The 26,290-nt window shown below is 41.7% G+C and overlaps 2 protein-coding genes across 3 annotated transcripts in view; both read right to left on the bottom strand.

The window, feature by feature from the left end:
* SAXO1 (stabilizer of axonemal microtubules 1) overlaps positions 1-3,529 on the bottom strand; it is a 35,858-nt gene extending 32,329 nt beyond the window's left edge. Inside the window, exon 1 of the mRNA XM_083482295.1 lies at positions 3,066-3,529. Within this exon, the coding sequence (XP_083338421.1) occupies positions 3,066-3,127 (62 nt within the window). The 5' untranslated portion in view covers positions 3,128-3,529. The remainder of the gene's footprint in view (positions 1-3,065) is intronic.
* A 1,700-nt stretch (positions 3,530-5,229) lies between these two features.
* HAUS6 (HAUS augmin like complex subunit 6) lies at positions 5,230-24,995 on the bottom strand. 2 transcript variants are annotated; one of them, XM_083482250.1, is made up of 17 exons: positions 24,610-24,995; positions 22,889-22,984; positions 20,513-20,591; positions 18,489-18,621; positions 18,166-18,313; positions 17,551-17,616; positions 17,202-17,256; positions 16,879-17,052; positions 15,901-16,094; positions 14,919-15,048; positions 14,280-14,382; positions 13,755-13,851; positions 12,235-12,301; positions 11,034-11,216; positions 9,952-10,087; positions 7,142-8,098; positions 5,230-6,030 (listed from the first exon to the last, which is right to left on the bottom strand). In XM_083482250.1, exons 1-17 carry the CDS (start codon positions 24,738-24,740, stop codon positions 6,023-6,025), a joined length of 2,757 nt encoding a protein of 918 aa, XP_083338376.1. In that variant the 5' UTR covers positions 24,741-24,995; the 3' UTR covers positions 5,230-6,022. The 2 variants fall into 2 exon arrangements, with proteins under 2 accessions (XP_083338376.1, XP_083338377.1); XM_083482251.1 differs by having other exon boundaries at positions 20,513-20,571; positions 24,610-24,959.
* Positions 24,996-26,290: the final 1,295 nt, after the last annotated feature.

Here is a 26,290-nt window from a genome sequence, read left to right as displayed (position 1 = left end):
TCTTTTCCTTGCGTAGGAAATCTCCATAGATACTCCAAGGACTTCTGAGGGGGCAGAACACCTCTGTACGCTGCAGTCAAAGAGACACACTGCATGATCCCTGTCAGTGAAGGCTAAGTCACTTGGTGTCTGGCTCAGTTCGACTGTAGCTGTGTCCCCCAAATGCTATACTTTGCTTTTTCATTAAGAGAGTGGGTGGTGCCGTGCTCTAAACCACTAAGCCTCTTGGGCTTGTCGATCAGAAGGTCGGTGGTTCAAATCCCCGCAACAGAATGAGCTCCCATTGCTCTGTCCCAGCTCCTGCCAACCTAGCAGTTCAAAAGCATACCAGTGCAGATAGATAAATAGGCACCACCGTGGCGGGAAGGTTTAGTCCTGCTGGCTACATGTCCCAGGAAGCTGTCTGTGGACAAATGGCGGCTCCCTCAGCCTGAAAGCAAGATGAGCACCGCAATCCCAGTCACCATTGACTGGACTTAACCGTCCATGGGTCCTTTACCTTTTCATTCCTAAGAGGTGGGGAAGTCTGTGGGGTACATCTGTTTACTGACTCATCTAACCCCAGACATTGAGAATCAAGCCTGCTCTGATCTACCCTGGGTTCAGATCCTTGATAACACAAGTGCGGTGGAATATTAAGAATTCAGATAAATCTGCTAGGAATATGAGAGCTCACCACCACACAAATCCATATATATCTACTACAGCACAATATTGTGAGTCTAGATTCTAACATTTAAAGATACTTCTTAAACAAGTTCCCACCTCTGGGTCTTCCAGTGAGTTATTGTCCTCATCTATAGACTCAATCCCTTCATTCTTTTCTTATTATGGGTTGGAGGAGACTGTCAACACTTAATCCTGTTTCAAGCTGGAAAGGATGGACTGTGCTGAATTGTGTCAAGCAAACAGAGTTTCACACCGCAAATACAAATAATTGTGGAATAACATTATTTTGCTGCTGGCTGTGCTGAAAAACCAGCTTCTCAAAGACATCTCTGCATGGCGTCCGTGGCGCTAACCACTGAAATGTAGACACTTTGGAAAGGGACAGCTGAGCAGCCAGTGTATCCATAAATGAGAGATTAAGGCAAACGCGGACCAAATGCAGCACCAGCACGACTCCTTTTGTAAATATATCTGAAACCACTGTCAGTGCCATGGAAAAACAGCAACAGATGTGGAAGGCTAGGAAAAGTGTTAATGTACCCAAAATAAAGGAGACACAGATGTACTAACAGTGGGCGATGTGTGTGTTTCTGCTCTGTGCCAAATCCACCAAACACATCGAGTTCCCCAGCTGTGAGCCCACACACATTGCTCCAGATGTAGAGATTGAAGCAACCTCTCACACAGGCAGGAGCATCCAGGTCACGACCCACAGAGGCTCAAGAAAACTGTCACCCAATGTCAGTATGCTGACTTTATGCGGTGTCTGGACTGCATCAGAGGTGTAGAATTAAAAAAGGAGTACTGCAAGGTTGAAACCAATGACTGGACAGCCATGAAAACACATGGGCTTAGAGCCCACCTCATAGTTAAAAGTTTTCCTTTGCAATCACGAAATCTGAGGTTCCCGGTGATCAAGCTGCACTACTGGTTTATACACATACTGTCCTAATGCATATCCAGAAAACATATAGAGACGGTTACCATTGCAGGAAAGTATAGCTGATGCGGTTCAGAAAAGCCCTACTAGACGACCAACAGCAAGGCGGTTTTTGGATGCAAACACGTTTTTGATGTTCCAAGTCAATTCACACTGGAACAAAATGGGCCAAACCAAGACCTGGTGTGTTTTGCAATGCAAATTCATACCAAGCAGAAGAAACTACCGATTGCAAAGAATGACCACCCAGATCCCTACCAGCAACACTTCCCCCAAAACTTCTAGGTCAGGCCAGCTACTACCAGCCACCCAGTAGGGCTGGGCAATAGCTGGTTTTCAACATCGTACTATATCACCAGCAAAAGATAATGATATACTGATATATCACACTGTCTGAAATAAGGATGGAGCTATGTAAAGGCATTGGCTTTTTTCCCACATTATGATTTTTGCACAACACACACACACGATTCACAATATATTGCCAGGTCAAAAATTATGAAACCAATATCATGATATGGGCTTCAGCCCAGTTTTCGATGCTATATTGATATATCATCCAGCCCTGCCACCCAGTGGAGACTCCTTCCATAACGGCACCCTGTCAACAAAGCAAAAATGTAGCTGAGTATCACTAGCACCCCAGCCTCTCTTTCTCCTCTCTTTCTGGGATTTATGCCCCCATTCTGCATCTTCTGTTTTGACTTGTGGAGAAGAGAGCATCTCTCAATTGGCATTGGTGCTAAATTGTGATTGTGAGTACTCAAGTTGCGTCAACTGGAACTGTTCAATTGCTGCAGCAAGAAACTGGACAGAGGGGGCATTACAACAAAGTGGTTTTTCTCCAGGAGCCACAAACTGAACTTCCTTCTCCCAATGAATAATTTGTTTAGATGAGAGAGGGAGATTTTGTTTTACAATAATGTCAACCTATAACCTTCCAGAATCGTAAGTATCAGGAATTCTGAAGGCCTGGATTCAGAGCCTGCTGTGGATCTGAACCTTGGAGTTTTGCTCTCCATCATTTCCCTATGGCTATCATGCCATTTTAAAAAACAGCCCTTCCGGTTGGGTTAACGTAAAGCTGATTTGGCCTGTGAGATGATAATCTATCAAATATACTGAAACATACTATGGAATCCTGGAATCCATTGTGCAAAGCACCTTTCAGACAACCCACTTTCATGTGTATTCTAGCTGGCAGGCTGCAAAAGCCGGGCTCACTGAGCTGTTCCGACTTCCAAGGTACGACTGTAAATGGAGAAAAAAAAGTCACATGGCTGCTCTGAAAATCAGCTCAGATACATCCTTGGCAACGGGACCATGGACCACAACACAGCAAGGAGAGATTCTGTCTGTCCATAACAGCTCTGCGAAAGCGACTTAACTATGAATGGGGATGGAGGTGTGTATCTTTATCTATGATTGGGCAAGCCAGCACACGGCATATACATACCCACAGTCGCAAATCTCACAAATGCATGGTTGGGAGAGACGTGAAACCGCTGGAGAAGCCATGGCTGCTGCAGTCCTGTTTCTTCTGGGGTGCAACCTGTAGGCTAGCTCTTCCTCATCTCACTGCAGCAGGTCACAAAGGAAGAAAGTATTCTGCACATCTCAGCTAGTCAGCTTTCCTAGAGCAGCACAAATTCTCTTTCCCCCTAAACTTGCTGCTGTTCAAGCCTCTACTAATCCAGGCCTGCTCTGCAAAGGACAGGGGACTCATAATATCCTCTTGGGGTGGTCACTTGGAGATCCTTTGTGAAGTCACCAAGGTAGACCTGGATCTTGCAGCAGCAAAACTGCCAAAAGCAGGACTTAGCACAGCCCCCACCACAAAACAGGGGAGGAATTCATAGCTCAATTTATAGCCAGCTCAATTTTAAATCTGGGAATCACTAAACTACTCCAGTTGTGAGCAACTGGAGCAGGGCTGCTTTAGAGATGCAAGCTAAAGGGCCCCCATTTCAATATTTATAAAAGGAAAACAAATGTAGTTAATACAGCTGCAAACATTACTTGACAATACTTTTATTTGAGAACTGTTACCCTTCCATGTGGCGCTTCGAATCAGTCCTTTAAAAACCTTAATGTATCAATCAATGCCAAAGGCACAGTAACACATGAATATTAAATGGCTATTGTTTTCTTGTTTCTGTTCCTGTGGGCATTTGGGGCATATTTCCTGCAACATTGTCAAAACTACCTGTGAACGTGGAGTGGAGCAAAACCCACACGCTGCCCACTAATATTGAAAACAGATCCGTACACATGTTTGATATTAGAACACTTCCTGTAATAAAAATGTTACTGAGACAGGCCACAAGACTTTTTGTATTAGGGAGAATATGTATATCCTGCTTTATAGACCCAAGAGTATCACAGTGGCTTACAAAATATCCTTAAATCTAGTACAGAGACAGAAATTAAATGGCACTCCACATTGAATCAGGATTACTTGGCCAGCATCCTTGGTGTCATCCTATCAGGTACCAAGTCCCAACAAAATATTTTGAGGCAAGGGAGCAAGCTGTGCAGCTGAAACGTATGAAAGAAGACATCTTCCCTTGCTGGCAGTTTCTTTTATAGGGGCTTTTCTACATTTACACGCTATATGAAAAAGTAGCAAATCTGACTTGGGACTCAGCTACACAGCTGCAAATAAAACGTTTTAAATGTGTTGTAAAGTGCAATATACAAATGTGACACTAGATGGCAAGAGTGAGCTAAGCAAAAGTAAAAGTATTTTTCCAAAACGTCTTTTTAAAAAAAGCATTTTCAAAGCGTTTTCTGTATGTGTGTAGATTCCACCTTGAAGACTTCACTATGACACTATTTGGCTTTTCCAAATGAGAAAATTCTGGCAGGTCCACTTCCCCTGACCTGCATAACCCAAATGCTGCAATACAGCATGCAAGAGGGAAATTTACTAAATGCTAGGGGCAAAAGCCCCTTCTGTGATCAGAGAGGCTCCTAAGCGCAGTTATATTCTCTTGTTAATTATGCTGTTTTAAATGTGCATTTGATTTCACTTAGGAATGTGTTTTTAAATGCTTAAGATTTCGTTAACTTTGTGTTAAATATGTATTCTGTAGTTGACCTCCTTTGTAATATTTTATTTTGAAATCTTTAAGATAAAGTTTTAGTTTTCTATTTGGCTTTCTTCAGATTGTTTTATTGATGTTTTAATATGCTGCAAACCGCTTTGAGATTCTTAAAAATATAAAGCGGTATAGAAATGAAATTAATAATAATGGTTCATGAAGTATAGAAAATTGCTGCTGGAAGAATACTTTCCCAGCTCAGAAGCCACAGTAGTCACATGAACAGACCATCCGCCATAAAGCTGTAGGGGTGTTTAGGAGGAATTCAATGTGGCGCTAAGATGACTATTCCACCAGCAAAAGCATTTTGGACCACTCAGAACCAATGGGGGGCCTGCAGAAGTTTGGAAAGACATGTTGTGCTAGCAGAAGGCCTTATCTGGGCTTTCGCTGGCAGGACCCATTAGTTGAATCCAGCCTAAAATAAGTGAACAGACATAAAACACAAGTTGGGCCTCTTTCATAGCCTTAAATAAATTTACTTCATTCTTCCAAAGAGCCGAAGGAGGGAAACCCTTAAATCAGAAGATTTTATTGAGAGAGGTTTATTATGCTATTTAACATTTATTTTTAATAAATATTTTAAGACAAGTGAAAGTTTTAAGACAATACATTAGTTACTAGAATTCAGTTCATTGTCTACATGACCAAGCTATGTCTGGGCAAATGTGTTCTAACAAAGCAAGCTCTCCGTTTTTTAGATAAGTTCTTAAATACACAGCACATAACCTATTTTAGGGGGAGCATCTTGCAACAGCAAATATTAAGAGAAAACACAGAAGAGAAAGATGAAAACATCTGCGTAATGAAGACTATTCTTAAACCTGCGTAGATTCAAACACAGGAGGAAAAGTTGACATAAGAATGGGCAATTGGTTTAGGCAATTATTTACAAGAGCATTTCATTAAGAATATGTGCTGAAAAGGGTTAGAGCAAAATGAACTGTCAAAATCTGATTAGAATGCAGTTATGATATGTAAAGGTGTACACAGATAATATTTGTTGGTTCAGTCTCTTAACACTCCATGCTTGTGAAAGTCTCAAATGGCCTCATTTTTTCAGGATCTCTTAATCAGTAAAAACAGAAGAGCACCATAATGGGGACTATGCAACAAACTAAGTCAGAGTTTGCATTGTTTAACACCAAAATCTCAATGAAAGCATGAGGTTTACAAAAAAATATATAAATACTTTAGGTAAAAGTGAAATGTTTAAGTTTCTGAAGTTAGTGCATTGTTATATAACCAAGGAATGTTTTCATCTTTACAGATCTTTGCAGATGAAGATTCTTTTACATCCAGTTCCATGCTACTTTTCTGAAAAAGAAACACATATGCCATTCAAAAACTTTTCAATTATTTTTTTAAAACTTGCCTAGAAATAATAGTCCTTTAGGCATAAAGTCTTCCAAGGATGTACCCTGTTATGTATGGGGTAGAAATCAATTACGAAGCAACCTCGGTTAAAACTTTTTAAACTTCCAAGTAGCAAAAGAAGATTTTTATGGTCACTTTGGCTATTAGAATTTAGATAATATTAAGAATAAGATGGTCAAAACTGAGAGAATATGTTTCACATGTTAAGGGCAGAAAATGAGAAATCATTTTCCTTGCACAAACGACGCATGCAAGATCTCTGAATACAAGATTGTTTTAAAAAATCAGCACGTGGATTTTGTTAAATAAAACTATATCCAGAGAACTTGTTGTGCAAGTGGGAACAAATGAGAATTAAACAAAGAAATAAAAAACAGACAGCAGACTTTCTTGCTCTAACACAAACGGGTCTGGGAAGTCCCCAAAGTTTAAAAAGCTGTTTGCTACATAGGAAATGGTGGAGCAAAAAACCCCAAAACTAGACACTACCTGGGATGTGCAGAATTAGTGGCATGCTTCTTTGGCTCCCGTCTCATGTACATAAGCCGTTTCACACAGCTACTTGCTCCCTTGTGTCCCTACTATGGCATGACTGCTTGCGCTGGAAAATGCAAATCTGAGCACAGCAGAAATGCAAGCTATTTTATCCCTTACAGAACTGTGCTAGCAGTTTGCTGGCATTCCTTAGCTTCTGCCCCACTCAGTATTAGAAAGTGTTCCATCACAGCAATCCTATGCCTGCTTCAGAAGTCCCATCATGTTCACTGGGGCTTGGGAACATAGGAAGCTGCTTTTTATCGAGTCTACATTGACTGACATCAGCTCTTCAGAGTTTCAGAGAGCGGGTGTGGACACCCCTAACTGTGGATGATTAGGAAGAAAACCTGCCCCTTCTATGTACAAAGCAGATGCTCTAACCACTGAGCAACTCTGCTCCCCCTGTAGGCAAACAAGAGGACTGTGAATCATACACTGAAAACAGAGGAATGCCAACCCACCCCAACACGGCAATAAAACACATTTTCATCTGCAAGATCCAACAGGTACTAACCATTTAATAGGTCTCCCCTATCCTGTGAGCCTGACTGCTCTCTCTGTGGCGTTGAAGGAAGCGAACCCAGGGGGGAGAGAAGGATCTTTCTTTCAAGAAGAGTCGTGTGCGATGGTTTCCCGGCAAGTTCTGCATCTGATGCATATGGTTTCCCCGAAGGGGTAAGAACATTGCAAGCTTCCAAGCTCGCCGGAGAGAGACTAAACTCAGACCTGCACCTTGGGATTTGTTTTTTAGAAGGCAGCGAGTTTTCGAGCGCAGATTTTTTCAACGTTTCCAAGCGCTTTCGAATAGATTGTAAATCCAGTTTGCACGCACTTCCTGCCACGCAGTCCGGCAAAGTGTCGCTGTCTTCTCTTACTTCATCCAGTTCAAAATCTTTACAACTATTATTAAGGCTTAAGAGTGCCCCTTCCTCTGGAAGGGTTTCTTGAAGTATGCCCAGTTGGATAACTTCCTGGCTATCAGAGCAGCTTCCTATCGGAAGACCATCCCATGACACAGTTGTACTCATAGAAGAATTCTGGCTCGCATAAGGAGGCAAAGTCTCTGCCGCAATGCCATTCCATGGACCATCCTCCAGCTCACTTGCACGTTCAGTCTTGAGGCCAGGTTCTGGACTTTTTGTTTCACATTTGCCTGGAACAGCGCATGTTAACCCTTGCTTCCAAAACATCTCACCCATTGGCCCAGCAGCTGCTTGACAGGTCAGCAATTCGCTACAACCAGTAACCACCTGCTGGAAACAAAATGGAGACCGCACATCCAGAAAAGGAGATTCTGCTGTATCAGACATGCATGAAGACATAAAGCATGCCATACTTGAATCTACTTGGTTTCGAGACGCAGGGACTCGTTCCTCCGGCATGTCTTTTATTGCTTCGGTATGATTTCTCTCCACACTTGAGGCTTCTTCATCCTGGATAGCTTTTTTCCAGGAGCTTCTAATTTCAGCAACTAAAATTCAATCAAGAATAAGTGAAATGTAGCACTGCACTGGAGACCATACTCCTATCCAATATGTTTCTATTGCACAGTTAGCATGTTACCTTCAAAACTAGCTAGGACTGCTAATATAAATATAAATATAAATATAAATATAAATATAAATATAAACATAAATATAAATATAAACATGTAAATATATTATTACTTATACCCCACTCATCTGGCCAGGCCTCCCCAGCCACTCTGGGAGGCTTCCAACAGGATATTAAAAACATGATAAAACATCAAACACTAAAAGCTTCCCTAAACAGGACTGCCTGTCTTCTAAAAGTCAGATAGTTGTTTACAGTGGTACCTCGGGTTAAGTACTTAATTCGTTCCAGAGGTCCATTCTTAACCTGAAACTGTTCTTAACCTGAAGCACCACTTTAGCTAATGGGGCCTCCTGCTGACGCCGTGCCGCTGGAGCACGATTTCTGTTCTCATCCTGAAGCAAAGTTCTTACCCAGAGGTACTACTTCTGGGTTAGCGGAGTCTGTAACCTGAAGCGTATGTAACCTGAAGCGTCTGTAACCCGAGGTACCACTGTATTTCCTTGACATTTGATGGGAGGGCGTTCCACAGGGCGGGCGCCACTACCGAGAAGGCCCTCTGCCTGGTTCCCTGTAACCTCACTTTTCACAGGGAGAGAACCGCCAGAAGGCCCTTGGCGCTGGACCTCAGTGGCCAAGCTGAACGATGGGGGTGGAGACGCTCCTTCCGGGATACTGGCCCAGACCGTTTGGATTCCCTCGCTTCCTTCCACATGCAATGTCATCAGTTACTTAAGTATAAGGTCCTTAGAAGAATGGTGGATATAATGTCAAAGTTCAGGGAAGCAAAACTATTTGTACTGCCAGACTGTGACTGATCTGCGTTTAAAAATCAAGTTCTGTATGAGCCAAACAGATTTTCTTAGCTTGAACTGCTCTGCTAGTCATGTGAACAGCAAGACAATAGGCCGAAGCATCAACCTCTGACCAGTGAAAAGGCTTTCCTCCTCCAGGCATATTTCACCAGGCATCGCCCACAGAATGGAAATGCCTGTTTTGCTACCATAAGGAAAAGAAACTTACTCTTCATAAACAAAAAATGGATTCTCAGGGAGTGAAGGTAACACCCTAGTCTGTGCCTGTCTTGTACAACAAATGAATCAGGCCGCGTAATACAGCACTGGGAGAAGAGTAAAGTTAAAAGTTGGTAAGAATCACCCCCTTTGGGAACTATTAGCATTTCTGCTAATCTGGCTCGTAACTGAACTCTGACCAACCATTGTTCTCCTCCTTTCCCACATGTAATTACAATTTGGCAGGTTATTCATGCAGGCCAACATAGAGGACATCACACTTTCCCCCAAGAACAGCTGGAGTGATGAGAGGGAACAATTTAACTGGCCTCTCAATGAGTCAGTCAGCTCCAAAAAGGGAGCCTCCTGGTCCAGGGAGCCACCAGGACAATTTCTGCTTCCTTCTTCCTGACCCTTTAAAGAAAAATGGACAGAGGCATAAAGGATGAGGATGTATCTGGAAGAACCTGTGTGTCAAAAGGTATCAGCTGCCATTGCCTTCAACACTTGAGTCCTAGAGGAAAACGTTGCCATCTAGCACAGAAGCATCACTGACTGCCCAAAATATTGAACGATTTCTCTGATGCCTTTAATTGTGGTGTCTATTCTACCTGTTCAAGAGAGAACGCGACTTCTTGTAAAATTCCTGCATCAGACAAAGGAATTACATTCCCTCAAAACCTTAACTTTGTACCAACTGGCATTGCAGAATCCTCTGCCATAGGTAATTAAAGGGTGGAATATTAGAGATACTCACTCAGATTTTCTGGGGTCCGTGGAATCTGTTTCTTTGTTAAGAAGGGGTCTGAGATTAAGGTGCCAAACAGGTCCTCCAAATCCTGTCCTCCTCCTCGAGTGCTCTGGGGAGAATTAGATACTACTACATCTGCCATCTGCAAAAAAATACACACACACAAAAAAAAACATACAAGTAAGGTTTCCACAGGACCGGGTTCTACTCATGGGACTCTGAATCCAGCTTTGACAAACTATGGGACTATTAACATTGAGCTTTAGAGCAGCATTAGTAAAACTTCGACAGAAAAACTAGTTCATTAGACACCTGCCAATGAAACAGCTTTTAAAGCAGCTGTTCAAGATGCAAGCAGATTTCCCAACTCTTTCCTAGGTGTCAAGAGACCAGGCTGAGGTCTGCACCTCTGATGAGGAATGGTGGGAGCCTCCCCCTCCTCTGACCTGGATCCTGAAGCTGCCCAGGAGCAGTAGAGCAGTATAGATTTGAAACAGTGGTTTGCAGAGGGGCATAGTTGGGAAGAACTGGGAGGGTGAACAGCAAAGTGAAGAAGAACTGGGAGAGAGAGAGCGTGCTAACAGACTCTCTCTCTCACTGGAAAGTGTCCAGCCTATCAGTCCAAGGTCACATAGAGCAGATAAGGTGGCTACACAAAAAGCACGGTGGTTGCAAGATGGAAGTGATGGGACTGGGGGGGGCAGGGAAGTGGGTGGAAGCCTTAATTGGGAACACCTTTCCTCCGAGATGTTCTTGAGCTGTGATCATTAAAATGTCTTTAAATGGTTAAGAGACTGCTTTTGCTTTGTTCTGCTTATCCACGGCCAAAGGGAAGAAGGAAGTCCCTCCCCCACCTCAGACCTTCCAATACTGAATCCAGCTAAGCCAGGCATAGGCAAACTCTGGCCCTCCAGGTGTTTGGGACTACAATTACCATCATCCCTGACCACTGGTCCTGTTAGCTAGGGATGATGGGAATGGTAGTCCCAAACATCTGGAGGGCCGGAGTTTGCCTATGCCGGAGCTAAGCAGAGCTGCTTGCCTTGTGGCAATTTTCTGGCTGAATCACATTCAAGGACGTCTCTCACCTGTTCCGCCAGTTGCTCTTGTGCCTTCTTCAGAGGATCTTCTCGTTTAACGGAAGATGGCGTTTTGAATGTATCAGCTTGTTTTTTCTTTGCTGTTTTTGCAGGTCTTGAACTTCTTCCCTTAGATCTTAAGAGTTGATAACTAGAGTGATCTGCTGCCTTGGGTGTTTCAGTAACCAATCCCTGAAATGATGCAATTATTTGCACAAATGCTCAAGGACCGGCTTTAGATGCAGACTGTCGTTCTTGACAACATAACCACCATGGCAGATTTAACTGCAACAGACAATGCTGCAGTTTCCCAAATTATATGGATTCCCCTATTCAGAAGGGAGAAACAGGTTTTGGGCTGTCACTACAGAAAAGCTTGGTGTAGCTGGTCTTCTTTAAGGTAAAAGATTTTATGATGTCGCAGCAACCAAACCACATTTGCACCATATACACATTTTAAGCATTTAATTTTAAAGATTTTAGGCTCTCTTTCAGGGTAGATAACCTCACAAGATAGCTCCCAAGTTGGCAATTATTATTATATGGAATTATTTTATATATGGAAATGTTTTTAATTGTTTTGACACTTTTGTGTTTCCCCATTATAATTGTTTCATTTGTTTAATAAATTTCACGTATTTTATTGTTGTAACCTGCCCTGGGACGGGTGGTAAGAAATCTAATAAAGAACTAAAAACAGTACACAACATAAAATAAAATAAATAATGAAAATCAAGACAACTATTTAAAAACCCAATGAATGGCTTAGAAATATTTATAAATCTATTAGGCCTTAGAATAAATAATTCCTTAGGCACAGGAGCACCACTGAAAAGGCCCTCTCTCTCATGCATGTCTACTGGCAGGCATATATGGTCTCAAGGCCATTAAAAGGTCAAAACCAGTAAAATAATCTTAGGATAAGGTTTAGCTTCTTCAAGGCAATGGCCTATGAAGCAATAATGTTTTTTGAAGCCGATCAACACCATGTGGAAGGCAGGGAGCACTCACAAAATAGTCTATGTGCTGCCTCACACCCAGAGTAGCACTACTTCTTGGTGCCTATATTGTCTCCCTTCTCCTCCAACCAAAAGCAGAAATCACTCCCATCCACAAGCTGGGAAAGACAGAACCAGGCCAAATTATGACTTTACTCCAAGCTCTGTAACTCCTTATAGACACTTCAGCTTTTCAAGAACAGTTAGGTTACCTTTTCCGAAGATACCCATGTTTCATTTTCAGACGCTGTGGTGAGACTGAAAGAGGGCACGACCATCCTGGGGGGGTGAGGAGAGGTGAAAATATTACTAAATGCATACTGTTGATGCTCTGCACTTCATTCAGTCAAAAGCTGTATGCCCCGTATCTGTCCGTTACGATTTCCCTCAATTCGTCCCGGTCATCAAAAGGCAGTTTTATTATAGGGAGAGCTAGTGCCAACTAGAGCAAAGCTTTATCTCTATTTGAGTATCAGCCTCCCAGAAGTATAAAGGTGAATCTCATGAACAACAATATATGCACACGCAAAGAATTCAGTGCCTGGAAATATATGCTTCATAGAATGCTTTTAAAGACAGCTTGTACACAAATCGCAACTGCACACCATGCCACACAATCACAAATTGATGAAGACCAGTTTACGAACTGGTAGCAATCCACACAGAGAACTTCAAGCAAAATCAGTGTTTTACATATGGTAAGTACTGTATTTTCCCATGTATAAGAGAGAAAATGGGGGGAGATTGTCCAGAGTTGCTGAGCTTTTTGGGGGGGAGATTGGCCAGAGTTGTTGATCTTTTGGGGGGGTTGCCCAGACTTGTTGAGCATTTGGGGTGGCGGTTTTGCCAAAAATCGCTCACCCGCAGGAACTCAACAGCCAACTGTCTGCACACTCGCCGAAAGCAAGCACCAGTTGCCGCAGAAGCCAGTAGCCAGCGGACCTTGCAGCACCCACCAATCAACCACAAAAATGCCGCAGGCAATATCCTGTTTGCAGCAGCCACCAATCGCCCGTCCCACCTCTCCACTATCCATGTATAAGACGACCCCAAGTTTTTAGCACAATTATTTTAAGAAAATAACTTAAGTCTTATACACGGGAAAATAAGGCATTTCCCCCTATTTGGATAAACCATTTATAGTCCTTTATAGGAAGGGCTACAAGAGCTGGAAGGTATGCCTCATATATAGCTGGGTCAATATTGACCTGTGCAGAATCAGTTGCACGCGTAGCTCAAATGATATTTCAAGCCTAAGAACTTCAGGGAGCAGCATGCATGTCTTACGAGGGGGGGGCGGGGGGACGGACAACATTCTTCAGAGATGCTTCCCAAACCTGACAGGAGCAGCAGCAGCGCAAGTGGGGTCCTCCTCACTTGAGGGTAGCTTCCCATTACAAGAGAAACCAAGCATAAATTAATTCAGCTCTGCTGTTCCTCCTCTGCCCCTATATTGGACCTGGGCGCCTCCTGGGACTAAGGAAACGTAAGAGACGGCAGGTAAGTGAAGCCATATAGCCTTAGAGCTCAAATCTAGATTTGCATCAGAAGGAAAAGACTGATTCGCATTGCATTTCCATGAGATGGTCACAGAACTATAAACAAGAGGTGAGATGTGTAGCAGTACTTCATCCCTGTGTAATACCTGCTCCTCCAATTTTCAGACTTGTGTCACATTCAACACACACACACACACAGCCCTTTGATGCATAAGGACATATTAAAGCCATACCTCTCTGCAATTACCCCATCTGAACTACCTTGACATCTTGATGCTTTGCCAGGAAGCTCAAGTTCTGTTTTCTGAAAACTCTTCTTCTTGGTAGAATCTAAAAATACATTTTTACAAAGAGAATCATGGCTTTTCGAGAAGTGCAAATTTGTTATATTTACTAGATTAGAATACCCTAATGCAGGCATCCCCAAACTCGGCCCTCCAGATGTTTTGGGACTACAATTCCCATCACCCCTGACCGCTGGGCCTGTTAGCTAGGGATGATGGGAGTTGTAGTCCCAAAACATCTGGAGGGCCAAGTTTGGGATTCCTGCCCTAATGACTAATACTACATGCCTCAAATATTGTGCCCATGTTAGCAAGATGGTTAAAAAATTATGGCTAATGATGATAATTTTAAATGTGTAAATATGCAAAGAGGAAGACAGACATGTCTGCGACTGTTGCCATCGAAAGCCCTTACCCATGCTCTGAGGCTATGGATCTCAGGGCAGGATTGATAAAGCTGCTCTTGAGATTTACCTGGAATTGATGCAGGGTACTGGCAGAAGACACTGCTTTTATAAGCTTCCTCGGTAGCAGGAGAAAAAGAAAGGGGAGACATGGCTGGTAATAAGTCAAGTGCCTTAAAAAGAAAGACATTCAAAAAGTTATGTTAAACAATATTTTTAGCTCTGAGTAATATATCGTCAATATTCCAGAAAACTTAAAATTCCTACAAAATTTTAAAACCACACAGCCTCTTTTCAAAATCTAAAAGGCTGCCCTTAAATTTTACCATTTCAATAAACATTTGAAAACATAATAATAATAATAATAATAATAATAATAATAATAATAGCTGGGCTCAGGGCGGCTAACAACACTAAAATAGTGCAACATTCTAAAAACATTATACTTACAACCTTACAATAGTAAGGGGTCATAAGTTTGGCTCTTTAAGAAGGTTCAAATCAAGAGAATTAACCATTGCAAAATACTTGAGGATTTTACCAGCGTCACTACCAAAAAGTGTGTTGGTCAAGTTAAACAATTAGTATAACAATAAGGGGACTGCCTTTGGGATTTTTAAAGGCAAATTGTTTCAATAAATTTTCTACAGAAAACATACATTTTTAAAAATCAACACAAGCCTTTTACTCTCCCTGAAAGGATACTTACAGGATCTGGATTTTTAATTAAATGAAAAGGTGACTGGCCAAGGCAATTTTCCCACTTCAAATCCCATTCCTGCTGTTTTTTAGAAATAGACTGCTTTACTGATACACAATCTTCACGTTTTAATTTTTGCCTGTAAGAATTGAAGAATAACCAACATAGTTACTACAAAGTGTTTTATTCAAGTAAACTGAGATTTCATGAACAAATGAGTTATATCAAGTGACTGTATCTGCTATAAATTACACAGGAGCTGTGCCTTAGCTAAAGTCTAGTTGTGAACCATAATTAGAGTAAGCAGAAAGAAACTGCAAGACCACAATATATAAGTTTCATTTACAAAAATCTGAAGCTATTTGATACTCACAAAAGTAAGTTTGTGTCTTAAAAAGTTAACAGTTACTAGACTACTAGTATAGACCTGAAAAGCAAGAATACTCACCAAAAGGCAATCGAAATGAGCTAACTGCAAGTTAATAAAATCAGAAGGTAAAGAGTACAGGTCCTCTGTTTAAAATATAATCTGGACACCAAGACATACAGGGAGAAAGGAATTTTGTACTCCAAGTTCAGATCCATCAACTAGTCCAGAAACAAATAATGTGCTTGTATGCTTCCCACTCTTTTCTATTCCGTTTCTGAATACTTCCAGCGCTTGTTAAACCACACTTTCCTCATGGCATCCAAACCAGAAAACTCTGATTTAAGCAAATCATAAAAAAACAGGAATGTTCCTGGTTTTAGGGATTACTTAAAGCAGTTTCCTGGTTCAGATATCATGAGAAAATTGACTTAATAAACCATAGAAGTATTGACTTAAGGTCGATAACAGAAGATGGGGCATAGTTTGCTCCAGATCCAGGAAATCATGGTTTACCAGACCCTTACATCTAAGCCAGGCCAGTAAGTCAGTTTATTCATGCCACAAGTATGTGAAAAGCGGCTGTGCATGTAGGATATGCAAGCCACAGACTTCTGAACTCACCTCAGTGACTTAAGACCCTGTAAATTAACATTCTGGTATTTGGTCTTTCCTTCCATGTACTGAAGATCCAATTTTAGTGCATTCTTGTCAATGCGCCAGCGCTCATGCATCAGTATTTCCAAAGCTTTGTTGAGTAAGTGGACAACCGTTAAAACGTTTAGTTTTCCTTCTTCATAGACATTCCCTACATGAAACTGCAAAACGTTGCAAACAAGGGCAGGAACTGATTAATACAGAAATACATCGTTGTAACACCCCATTCCTCTTTCAAAAACTGAGAAAATATAATGGGATAGTGAGCCATGCAAGACAAATGGAGTGAAGACCGTGATTTAAGAGATAACTGAGTGCCTGTGGCTTGAGATTCAGGACTGTAGATTGTTTCTTTATGCCATGGGCCTGGAAGTCAAAGGGGGAGTGGCTGAAAGGTAAAAGAAAAAGGCATCACCGATTTTTCATTGTGATTTTTCAAGGGACTGCCGAGAAAGGGGCACCAAAAGACTTTCGGCATCATGCTAGTGTATGCTTGGGAGCAACCAGTAAACTTCTCTTAAATTAAAAATTTACATGGCAAACAATTTAAATTGGGGGGGGGTCTCTTGGGGGTAGTATGCGACCCGTGGGTTAGTCACCCCTGCTTATTACAGATGAAGGGTGCCGATATATGCATGGAACCTCGTCCAACCCAATGATTGGTCAGGTGCGAGGAGAGCCTGGCTCACGTAAGCCCAACTCAGTGTAGGGGTGGAATGATCTTGCAAGAAGTGCAACTCTTAGAACAGAGCTCTTTGATTTAAGTTTGATTACATCTTCACTATACTGCAGATCTTTCCCTGCATTTTGTCTTAACAAAGTTGCTAATCACAATAGCTGGGGGATAATGAATTTCAGACAACTAAACGAAACAACACCAGACAAGAAGAAAAAAACAATTCTACAGAAACAGTGGCGTAAAAACAAAGATGCAAAGAAACTTACTTGGTGCATATCCTTTTCAACTTTTTCAAGTAGAGGCCTCGGAACATTAATAGCGACACTTGTGCCATCTAATACGTACTGGTCAATATGACCTTTGACAACTGAATCTACAACTTCTATTTCTTTTTGTAGACGTGTAAGTGTTTCCGTTATCTGTGTCCATAAACAGCGAACCTTTGGAAGTAAAAGAAAGCGGGGGTGGAAACGAGAGAGAAAATGAAATACTTTGAGAAAGCAGAAATATGCATGCGCGTAAAATGACAGTCCTGGGAGGCAGGGCACCAGATGGTGATAGTTGGAATTACATGATCAAATATCCTCACCTTCTCAACTCTCTCTGCCGTGTTGTTCTGACTTGGATTAAGGCCTTTCTCCATTCTAGCCAGAAAGTGAAAAACACAAAAAGTGTGAGCCAATGGTATAATTTGTGCTACAGCAAAAGCTGACTCACATATTCTGGTGTCTTTTGCTAACAGCTAATCAGTAGCCATTGAGAGCATTAGGCATGACAAGAGCGTATCACATACAAGTCAACACAAAATGCTTCCTTCTCCCACTTCTCATATCTGCCAGGTATTATGTTGTAATGAAAATGTGTTAACACCACAACCAGGGCAAAAAAACTCTAAACTGAAACTTTCAAATGAAAGCAAGCTAAGAGGGTACACTTACTTTTGGAGTTGCTTGTCCAGATCTGCATTTTCAAATTTTAAATCTCTAATTCGCTTACTAAAATGCCTGCAAACAAAGAAGTAAAAGCCAATAGCTACAGGTAAAGATTCTTAAATGTACAATACTCCCAAAAGCAGCTGATGAAGAGCAAACAGCATTTTTTCCTTAAGCCCCAAACCCCCAATATGTGCTTCACATAGTTCACGTGTTTACTTTTTTAGTAATATGCAATTCTAAGATGGCAGCTCCCTAAAAGTTTTAGTTGGTTTGTTTGTTTGTTTGAATCAAGAAGCCTTTTTTAGCTACACAGGCCTGCTCCCTAGGGATTTACTCCTATTCTCCCTGACATCTTTGTAGAGACTGCCCTATGTCTCTTGGCAGGATCATGCATTTATTTGGCTTCTAGTCTTTTTTGAAGTGCTAAGATTTTGTCTTACATTTTTGTAAATTTCATACTTATTTTTTTATTTGAATTGTGTATTTGTGTGCTACCCTTTGTGAGGGCGTCTTTTGGCTGGAAGGCAGCACAGAAACGAAAACTCAACAATCTCAGCTATACGGTTGTTTGGATCACTCAAACTGCCACAACTTACATGTTATAGAAACTCTACTTACAATGCTTTTTTCTGCAATTCTTGAATCAAAGTGTCTTCCTTTTGCAGACCGTGTAAAAATCTGTTTTGTGCTACATGATATTTTGCAACTGCAATGTTCAAGTCGGGAGGTCTTGAGTTCACTGCTTCTGGATAGGATATGTCAGCACCTACAATGGAAGAAGCAAGTTTCTCAAGCCTTTTGTGCATGGGCCCCCCTTCATTCTGTTTTTTGATCCCTTGAACCCAGTATCAACTACATGTCCTACAGTTTATTTCCCACGTGGTGTGCATATAAAAAAAGCTAGTTTGGAATAGAAAGCCTCCCAAGAAATGATTGCTTACCTGCAGAATCTACTTTAACATGTTGCATTATGACATATCTTGCGAAGCAGTACATTAGATGAATGAACTTAGACCCACCGGGAGAAAGGAATAAAGATGCAACAACTGGAGGAAAGCTGTTTCCACATTCGTCCTGGGGAATTAAAAGGATAAAAAAGTGAACGGAGGAAGCGAACTGCAGCCTACAACTCTCTCTCTCTTAGATTTAAGCTTTAGCTACTACCTGTTTGTAGCACTAATACAATCGGCAAATAAAACAATACCAAGTAGCTTTGACAAATCAGCATACTTTGCTTCACCATTTCCTGAGGCTTGTACCAATACCGAACTTCTGATTGTATTCCTTTGTTATGATTTTTAATTGTTTTACTGTAGGTTTTAATTAAGGATGTTGAGTGCCCCAATGGATTTGTTATTGTGGATCTAAGTATGTATCGATTTTATAGCTGTGTGCTGCTTAGAAGCCATTATGACATTTAAGTGGTTTATAAATTAATAAATAATATTGTGCCTGAGCCACAGCTCACAATACACCTTCCTTCCTCTGCCGAGAGAGAGGGGGAAAAGAAGAGGGGGAGGGAGGTGCTCCACCACCACTCAGCATGCAAGGTCCACAGATTACTTCCCCACCCCAGGGAATGTGGCACTGGATAGAACAGAGGTAGCCCACCCCATCACTGGTCTGAACGAGGCTGTACTTTCTGAAGGAACAGGCATACAGTCTAGAAGTACTCCTTGATTCATCACTGCCACTGGAAGTGACAGTAGTGATCTCAGTAATTAGGAGTGCTTTGTAGAGTTGGAAGGGACCCCAAAGGGTAATCTAGTCCAAGCCTCTGAAAAGCAGAAATCCCAGCCAGGAGAGGAAGAGGGCCGTGAAGTCCAGACCCCCGAAGCGGCCCAGTGTTCAAAGGAGGCACCTGTGGAATGAGAGCAGCCCGTCCATCACTCCGACCAGCCCCCATGGTTACTTTGGGGATCAGCCAAGTAAGAAAGGTGGAGGCCCCCCAGGATCTATGTTGGCGATTGCATGTTGTTGTTGCTGTTTGTAAACCAGTTAAAGTAACAACCAGAGTGCCCTCCCTGCCTCCCCCGTCAGCAGCTGTTCTGGGACGAGCAGGGATTCCCAGACATCATTGCTGTGCTAACAATGGCCATTCCTGGACAGGAACAGCTTAGTTACAGCGACCCATGTAGCATCACAAATGGATTTTTGTAGAAGTTAAGACAGGCTCTGAAATTGGACACATTTTGTCACAGGCTAACAACTTTTATTTTTACACGCTTTCCCAAATGTTTTCCCATGGAAAACATCCGATTTTTTCTCTGATAATAGCTTTATCTGTTTTTGTTATCTTTTCGTTTTTTATTATGGTTGGATATCACTATGGTATTTTGTTACTATTATTATTATTCAGCCCATCTGGGGGCTCCCCAAAGCACAATAAAGCATCAAACGTTAAAAACTTCCCTGAACAGGGCTGCCTGTTTATTCATATTCCAAACAAATTAAGGAATAGCTTCTGCTGTGCTGAATCCCACCCAGCATGACTTCATCAAATGTACTTTTATGTCGGCACTGGGTGTTTCAAATTCAATCCCACGTGCTGCAACCATAGGATTGCAAAGCCATATTTAAATGCCCTGTTTAAAAACTAAAGAGAGGCACCAATGTTCTGATCCTGGACAGCAACAATTTAAACTGACCAGCTACTTTTGGGGCTGGCAAGGAAACCTCCCCAAAGGAGCAAGTACTGGAGGGAGGAATCTTCGTCCACACTCCTTTCTGGTTCTCCTTTCAAACAGTTTCTATCATTTGCTGACAACTTGAGCTACTTGAGTTGTTGCAAGATGATGAAAGCATGAAAAAGGTGAAATGGTGGAGGCAGAGAATAGGGCATGAGAGAACTCTCCCTCTCAACACCTAAAGAGTCAGAACACAAAGTCTGAAAGGAATTCTCATAGACCACCAATATTTATGGGGCAAATATGTGAACCCCTTTTTCATTCTTACCGATACTTACTGAAATTCTTCTTAGCCATTCGTAACTATGTTTCCTGAATTCAGAGTCTGTCTTTTTATCTGTTGGAGGAAAACAAAATCTTTCCAGGGAAGGGAAAGAAGTCAATTTCAACAAATGTTCAATGAATCAGATATATTTCTCACAAAACATAGCAATACAAAAGGCTCGGTGTTCTCTAAACACATTTGCATTAACAAAGACCTAAGTATCCCACCTAGGATAGAGTTTGCATAGACAACAGTTGTAGTCAATTTTCAGGCTGGCATTGATAGTACTAAATCATCCCCAACCCCTGGCCAAATTGATGGGAGGTGGAGTCCAAAAACTTCTGGAATGCACCTTGTTGACTACCCCTGTGCTAAGTAATAGGCAAGTTATGGAGACAAAAAGAGGCATGTTACAATTACAGCAATGTGTTCCAAATGGGCAACCTCTGAAGAATTTTTGGAAGCTTCAGCTGATGTGGAATATGTAAACAAAGGGTTTTGGTGTGTGTTCACCCAAGAGAACATGCACTGACTACTTTCCAACTGCTGCACAGGCTTCCAGTTCACTTCCAAACACAAGCTGACATACAAGTCTCTCACTACATGACTTGGGCCCAAAATACCAAAAGGAGCATCGTCTCCAATATAAATCTGCCTAATCTTAAAATCTCCAGGTCCCATCAGTGATGAATGACAAATAGCTAGGAGACAAGCACCTCTCCTAGGGTGCTGTGGCAGCACCTAGACTGATAAATTCCCTGCCTTAGGAAGTCTATTTGGCCTGCTTTCTCTTCAGCTTTTGTCACATAGTTAAGCGGGGGTTGACAAAATATAGCTGGCTTAACGGCCAGGCATTAGTTTCTACTAGCTAGCTGTGCAGTCTAGTTCCACTATGATAGCACAATAATATTACCTGAATTTATCAATAAATATATTATCTGGAAAAAACATATATCTTAAATTGATATAGCTTGGGTTTTTTAAATTCTGTTTTTAACTAGAGATTTATTCCACAGCCTTTCCTCCCTCACTTTCTCAGGTTTTTTGTTTTCCCACCCAGCCAGTCATTTTGTCTCCAAAATCCTATCCACATGTTTCGTTTGGAAATAAATCACTATCCATTGCTTTTGTGGATAGTTAGAACTTAATGACTGCAAAAAAAGCAGATAAAAAGAGATCAAGTTCCATTCTGAATGCCCACAGCCTTGTTTAAGCTAGAATTCCTGCTTGCTACAATAGATTGGCATTAGCATAAATAACTGCACACATATCATCTTACCAAACGACTGGCTTCCTCAATCTGCATCTTTTGAAACTGAGCTAACCATGACAATTAGTAAAGCTTGAAAGCTTTTTATCACCTAATTCACTTGTCAGAACAGAAAATTCTGGCACATGACTTAGTCTTATCCCAGCAGGTATCTGACCTTTCAGAATAATTTATTTTAGTGAACTGATCTCTTGCTTTTATATACTTTCCTGAGTGCAAGTATTATTTAACATAGAAGCCCTTACTTTTGAATACATTTGCAAGATTGCACTGTTAAATGCACTGCTATGTTTTATAAGTAATAAATTGTGTAATCGTATATTCCAAACACTGAATACTATATTGTTACAAAGATATTATTCATGACATCAGTTGGAAAAGAGTTCTATTGCTCATTGCTATCAGTTTCCAGCACCCTGTGACCTCAACACCACAAAGAAGATCTTGCAGGAGTTGCAACTAATCTCCAGAAAATGTGCAGCAAGTCCCTTGTTAGCTAGTTTTTCCTCTCAAACAAAGGCTACACACAGAGAGCAGCAGCAGTAAGCTTAAAATCTCAAAAAATGATGTGAAGAAATGGAGGAAAGGATGTTAAATTAACAAGTAGTACCTACACATTCCTCTAATTCTATTAATCACACCCACAAGAATTCTTCCCCCTGCCTTGTGCACAATATGCATCCTTTTGGTGGGCAGAGGAGGAGTAGAAACAAACATTATGGTTATCTCCTCTGCAGCAAGACTAGACCTCTACTACTTGTGGGCTGGATATTACACTATTTTCTTTTAATGGGGAGCAATACGCCAGTCCCACAAAGGGATAGCAATGTACAATTTCTCCCCAGAGGAAGGCTGCTACTAGCAATTGTGGGCTGCATAGTTGCTGGGCCCTTGGCCACACAGCTATCAAACTGGCAAACACCCTGTTACCCTTTTCTGCAGGAAAGGGTGAAAAGGCGCTGCCTGGCAGAGACCAACTACATTCTGGTGGCCACAATTTTTAGTTTGGCTTGTAAGGCCATCCAGAAGTTGTGGACCCGTTCATAATTTTGTCTATAAGAAAAAGCCATTGAGTAATAAAGCATCCTTTAAACGAAGTTAAAGAGAAATGACACTCACCTGAAAATCTCATTACAACGAGACTGGTCTACGTTGGAAAACAGGAAGTGCACAACGATACTAAATGCATCTTTGTTCGGTTTATCAAACATGTTCCTAAAAAAATTAAAAAAATATGAAAACCAGAAATGTCCTTGTAAAGGAAACAATTGCCCCATGCACAAACCTCAGCACCCACCAGGATTGCCTCCTTTCCTCCCTTAGAGGGCCCTTCAATGCACTGATAGCAGCTGACAAAATAACAAGATTTATAGAGAAGCAGGTTGTTGTTTTTTGGAGCAAGAAATGGGATTAACATCCAACCATGCTTCATTTCCCCTCTTATAATAGCACATTTGCAACTTACAGGAGTGCTACAAGGCCACAGTCCTGCACTATTAATTCTTTCCCATGATCCATTTTAGTGTCGGTAAATACAATTTGCATGAACGTGGACATTCTTTTTTAATTTTAAGGGAGAGAGGTGCAGTGATGGGAATACTTCATCTACCAACATTTGCCCGCCAGAGGTGTGCTTACGGCACACGAGTACTTGATTTTTAAGACGGTACCGTATCTTTTTCAAAAAACCACTACCATAAACAATATACTCGAATAAACCCCCATAGCATTTTAACCCCCACCAGCGCTGTTGCTTCTAGGAACTTGTGTGAGATGTACACCCATTAAACCAGTGGGTCTCCAGCTGCTTTCAAACTACTGTACAATTCCCATCACGGAGTCACAGAATTGTAGAGTGGGAAGGGACCCCTAAGGTCATCCAGCCCAACCCCCCTGCAATGCAGGAATCTCAGCTAAAGCGTTCTTGGCAGACAGGGCTGGATTTAGGTTTAATGACACCCTCAGCTCCTGAAGGTAATGCGGCCATTTATATGTCCAGCTGTGCTTTGTCAACAACAAATTGTTGCTGTTTCTTGCATTGAATATATGCTATATGGTCAAGGACATTAATAGACAGAATATTGAACTGTCTTTATATGCAACAACAGCGGCAAGAATTTTGTTGGCCCAGAAATGGAAACAAGAAGAAATACCAACGAAAGAAGAATGGCAAACAAAATTAGTGGACAACGCAGAATTGGATAAAATGACAGAAAGAATTATTTGAAACCTGTGGCACCAGAAATTCACAGAATATTGAAATAAATTTACAAATTATCTGAAGAGCAACTGTAATCAACAAATTATGCTAGTAGGACTACAAGAAGTTTTGTAAGGAGGAACATATGAAATATTGCAAAGAAGAGAAAGAAGAGAGGTATTAGTTATATTTATGTAATAGTGAAAGTAAGAAATGTAAATTAAGTGGAAAAGATTGGAAAATTTTCAGATGTGATTGATGGAAGTCAAAAAAATTGTATAAGATATAAAAGTCACAATTCTGTGACAAAAAAAGAATATGTGCTATATGGTAATTTATGGACCTAATAGGTACCTAAAGCCATTTGCACATCACAAAATATGTATTTTATCAAAGTAACTGTGGAACTGAAATACCACTGTTGAACTGAAATGCAATTAAGAAAAAGTATATTAATACCGTAGTGAAATTGGGGGGGGGGCAAGAAAGTGGGGGCCCCAACCTCTGCTTAAGAAACCTCCAAGGAAGGCTGAGGACAATGGGAGTTGTAGTCCAAAAAACAGCCGGAAACCCAAATTTGGGAAACGCAGCATTAAACAAAGGTCAGTTTAAAAGAAAAAAGAAAAAAAGGCCCACTCACACGCCCAGGCCGAGATGCGTGGAGACCCTCCCGGCGGCGGCCTTTTCGGGGTCGAAGCCCAGCGCCAGAAGGTAGAGCCAGAGGTGCTCTTTCTCCCAGGCGGGAGGAGGCGGGAGCTGCTGCGCACTCATGGCCGCGAGGCGAACCGGGGCTGACCCGTGTCTTCCTTTCCTCACGTGCAGGTATATCCTCCGCGTCAGCGCTCTGCTCTTCCTCAAGGGTTCCGCCTTCGTTCGCCAAGCCCTTCAGCTCCTCTCAGAGGCGCCCTTCTTTTTCAGCCTCAGCCGCCGCCTCGCCCACCACACGCGCCGCCATTGAGGCTCAAACCGCCAAAAAACAAAACGGGGAGGGGCGGCGAGGCCCGCGCCAGCCAATCACAGAGAAACATGCGCGGCTCCAGCCAATGGGGAGGGGGAAACCGGCATGCGAGTTCCCAGCATGCACCGCTTGCCGGAGACATATACTGTACCCGACTCTCAACCGAGGCACGCTGGCGTAGAGCTACGAAAAGTGTAGAGGGGGCTACTAGTTAAGTGTCTGCCTGCTGCGCGAGGCTCTTCCGCAGGCGGAAAGCGGAAACTGCTCCTTAGCAACGGAGGGGGGAAAATTTCCCACGGGCTTTCAATCGGTGCTGGATTTATGTATAAACTAAAGAAGCTCTAGCTTAGAGCCCCACTCTCTTGGGGGCCCCAAAAAAATTTAAAGGGGAAAAAACCTGGATGTACAATTCCAAAATATAAGATGAAAAACAAATAAAATAAATCCTACATACAGCAACAGTGTTTTGTAAGTCCTGGGCCCCGCCTGCTAGCCTGCTCCCTAAAATATCCCTGGTTTGCTCCTTTCTATATATAGGGTGCCTACATTCTGTTATTTATAATTATTAGTAGTTTGCATCATATACTTACACCTATTATTATTTCATGTTATAGCAAGTTTCAAGAGACTAGGTTATGAGTGTAAATTGTGTTTCTAAAGGAACTTTTGTTCTTGCTAAATGCCATGAATAAAAATCAATTTAAGTTAGAGATTAATAATTTCACTAGTAATATACTTCTTCTTAATTGTATTTCACTAGTAATATACGGTACTTCTTTTTAATAGATTTCAGTTCAACAATTACTTTGATAAAATACGTATTTTGTTATGTGCAAATGGCTTTAGATGCCTATGAGGTCCATAAATGACCATTGTGATAGGAATTTTGAGGTCTTAGATATATGGTAATGTTCATAACCGCACGTACATAAATCAGCACAGGAAGACCGACCTGAAGCCATTTTGATTCCTAAACTGATCAAATGTTTTCTCTGAAAGGTCAAACTGGAAAAGCCTCCCCATTCTCTTTTCCTTCACAAATCCTGTCTTAAGGGTATGTCTGTGTTTGAATAGGGTGTGAGCCTGTGACCTGGCCCAGGAACTAAGTATTTATCACTACGAAAGAATGGCCAGGCTCCCCAGGCAATCCAATCAAGTAACCTGCCAGACAGGAGATAAATAAGGACAGGAGAAAAAACAACATTCAAATGTTCTGTTTTAGACCGCCTTTTCTGTGATGTATGTATGATGTATCTGAGTGGTGGTCTTAGGTTACACCCCTTCTGTGATGTATGTATGATGTTTCTGGGGGTGGTCTTGATCTACAGGGTGGCAATTTCAAAAGTCTTTATAAAGCCTTGCA

This window comes from Podarcis liolepis (genome assembly GCF_965112155.1).
Source record: "Podarcis liolepis genome assembly, chromosome: 17".
Taxonomy (NCBI): domain Eukaryota; kingdom Metazoa; phylum Chordata; class Lepidosauria; order Squamata; family Lacertidae; genus Podarcis; species Podarcis liolepis.
The sequence above is the reverse complement of the archived record's forward strand: the minus strand, read 5'-3'. Positions and strand labels throughout refer to the sequence as shown.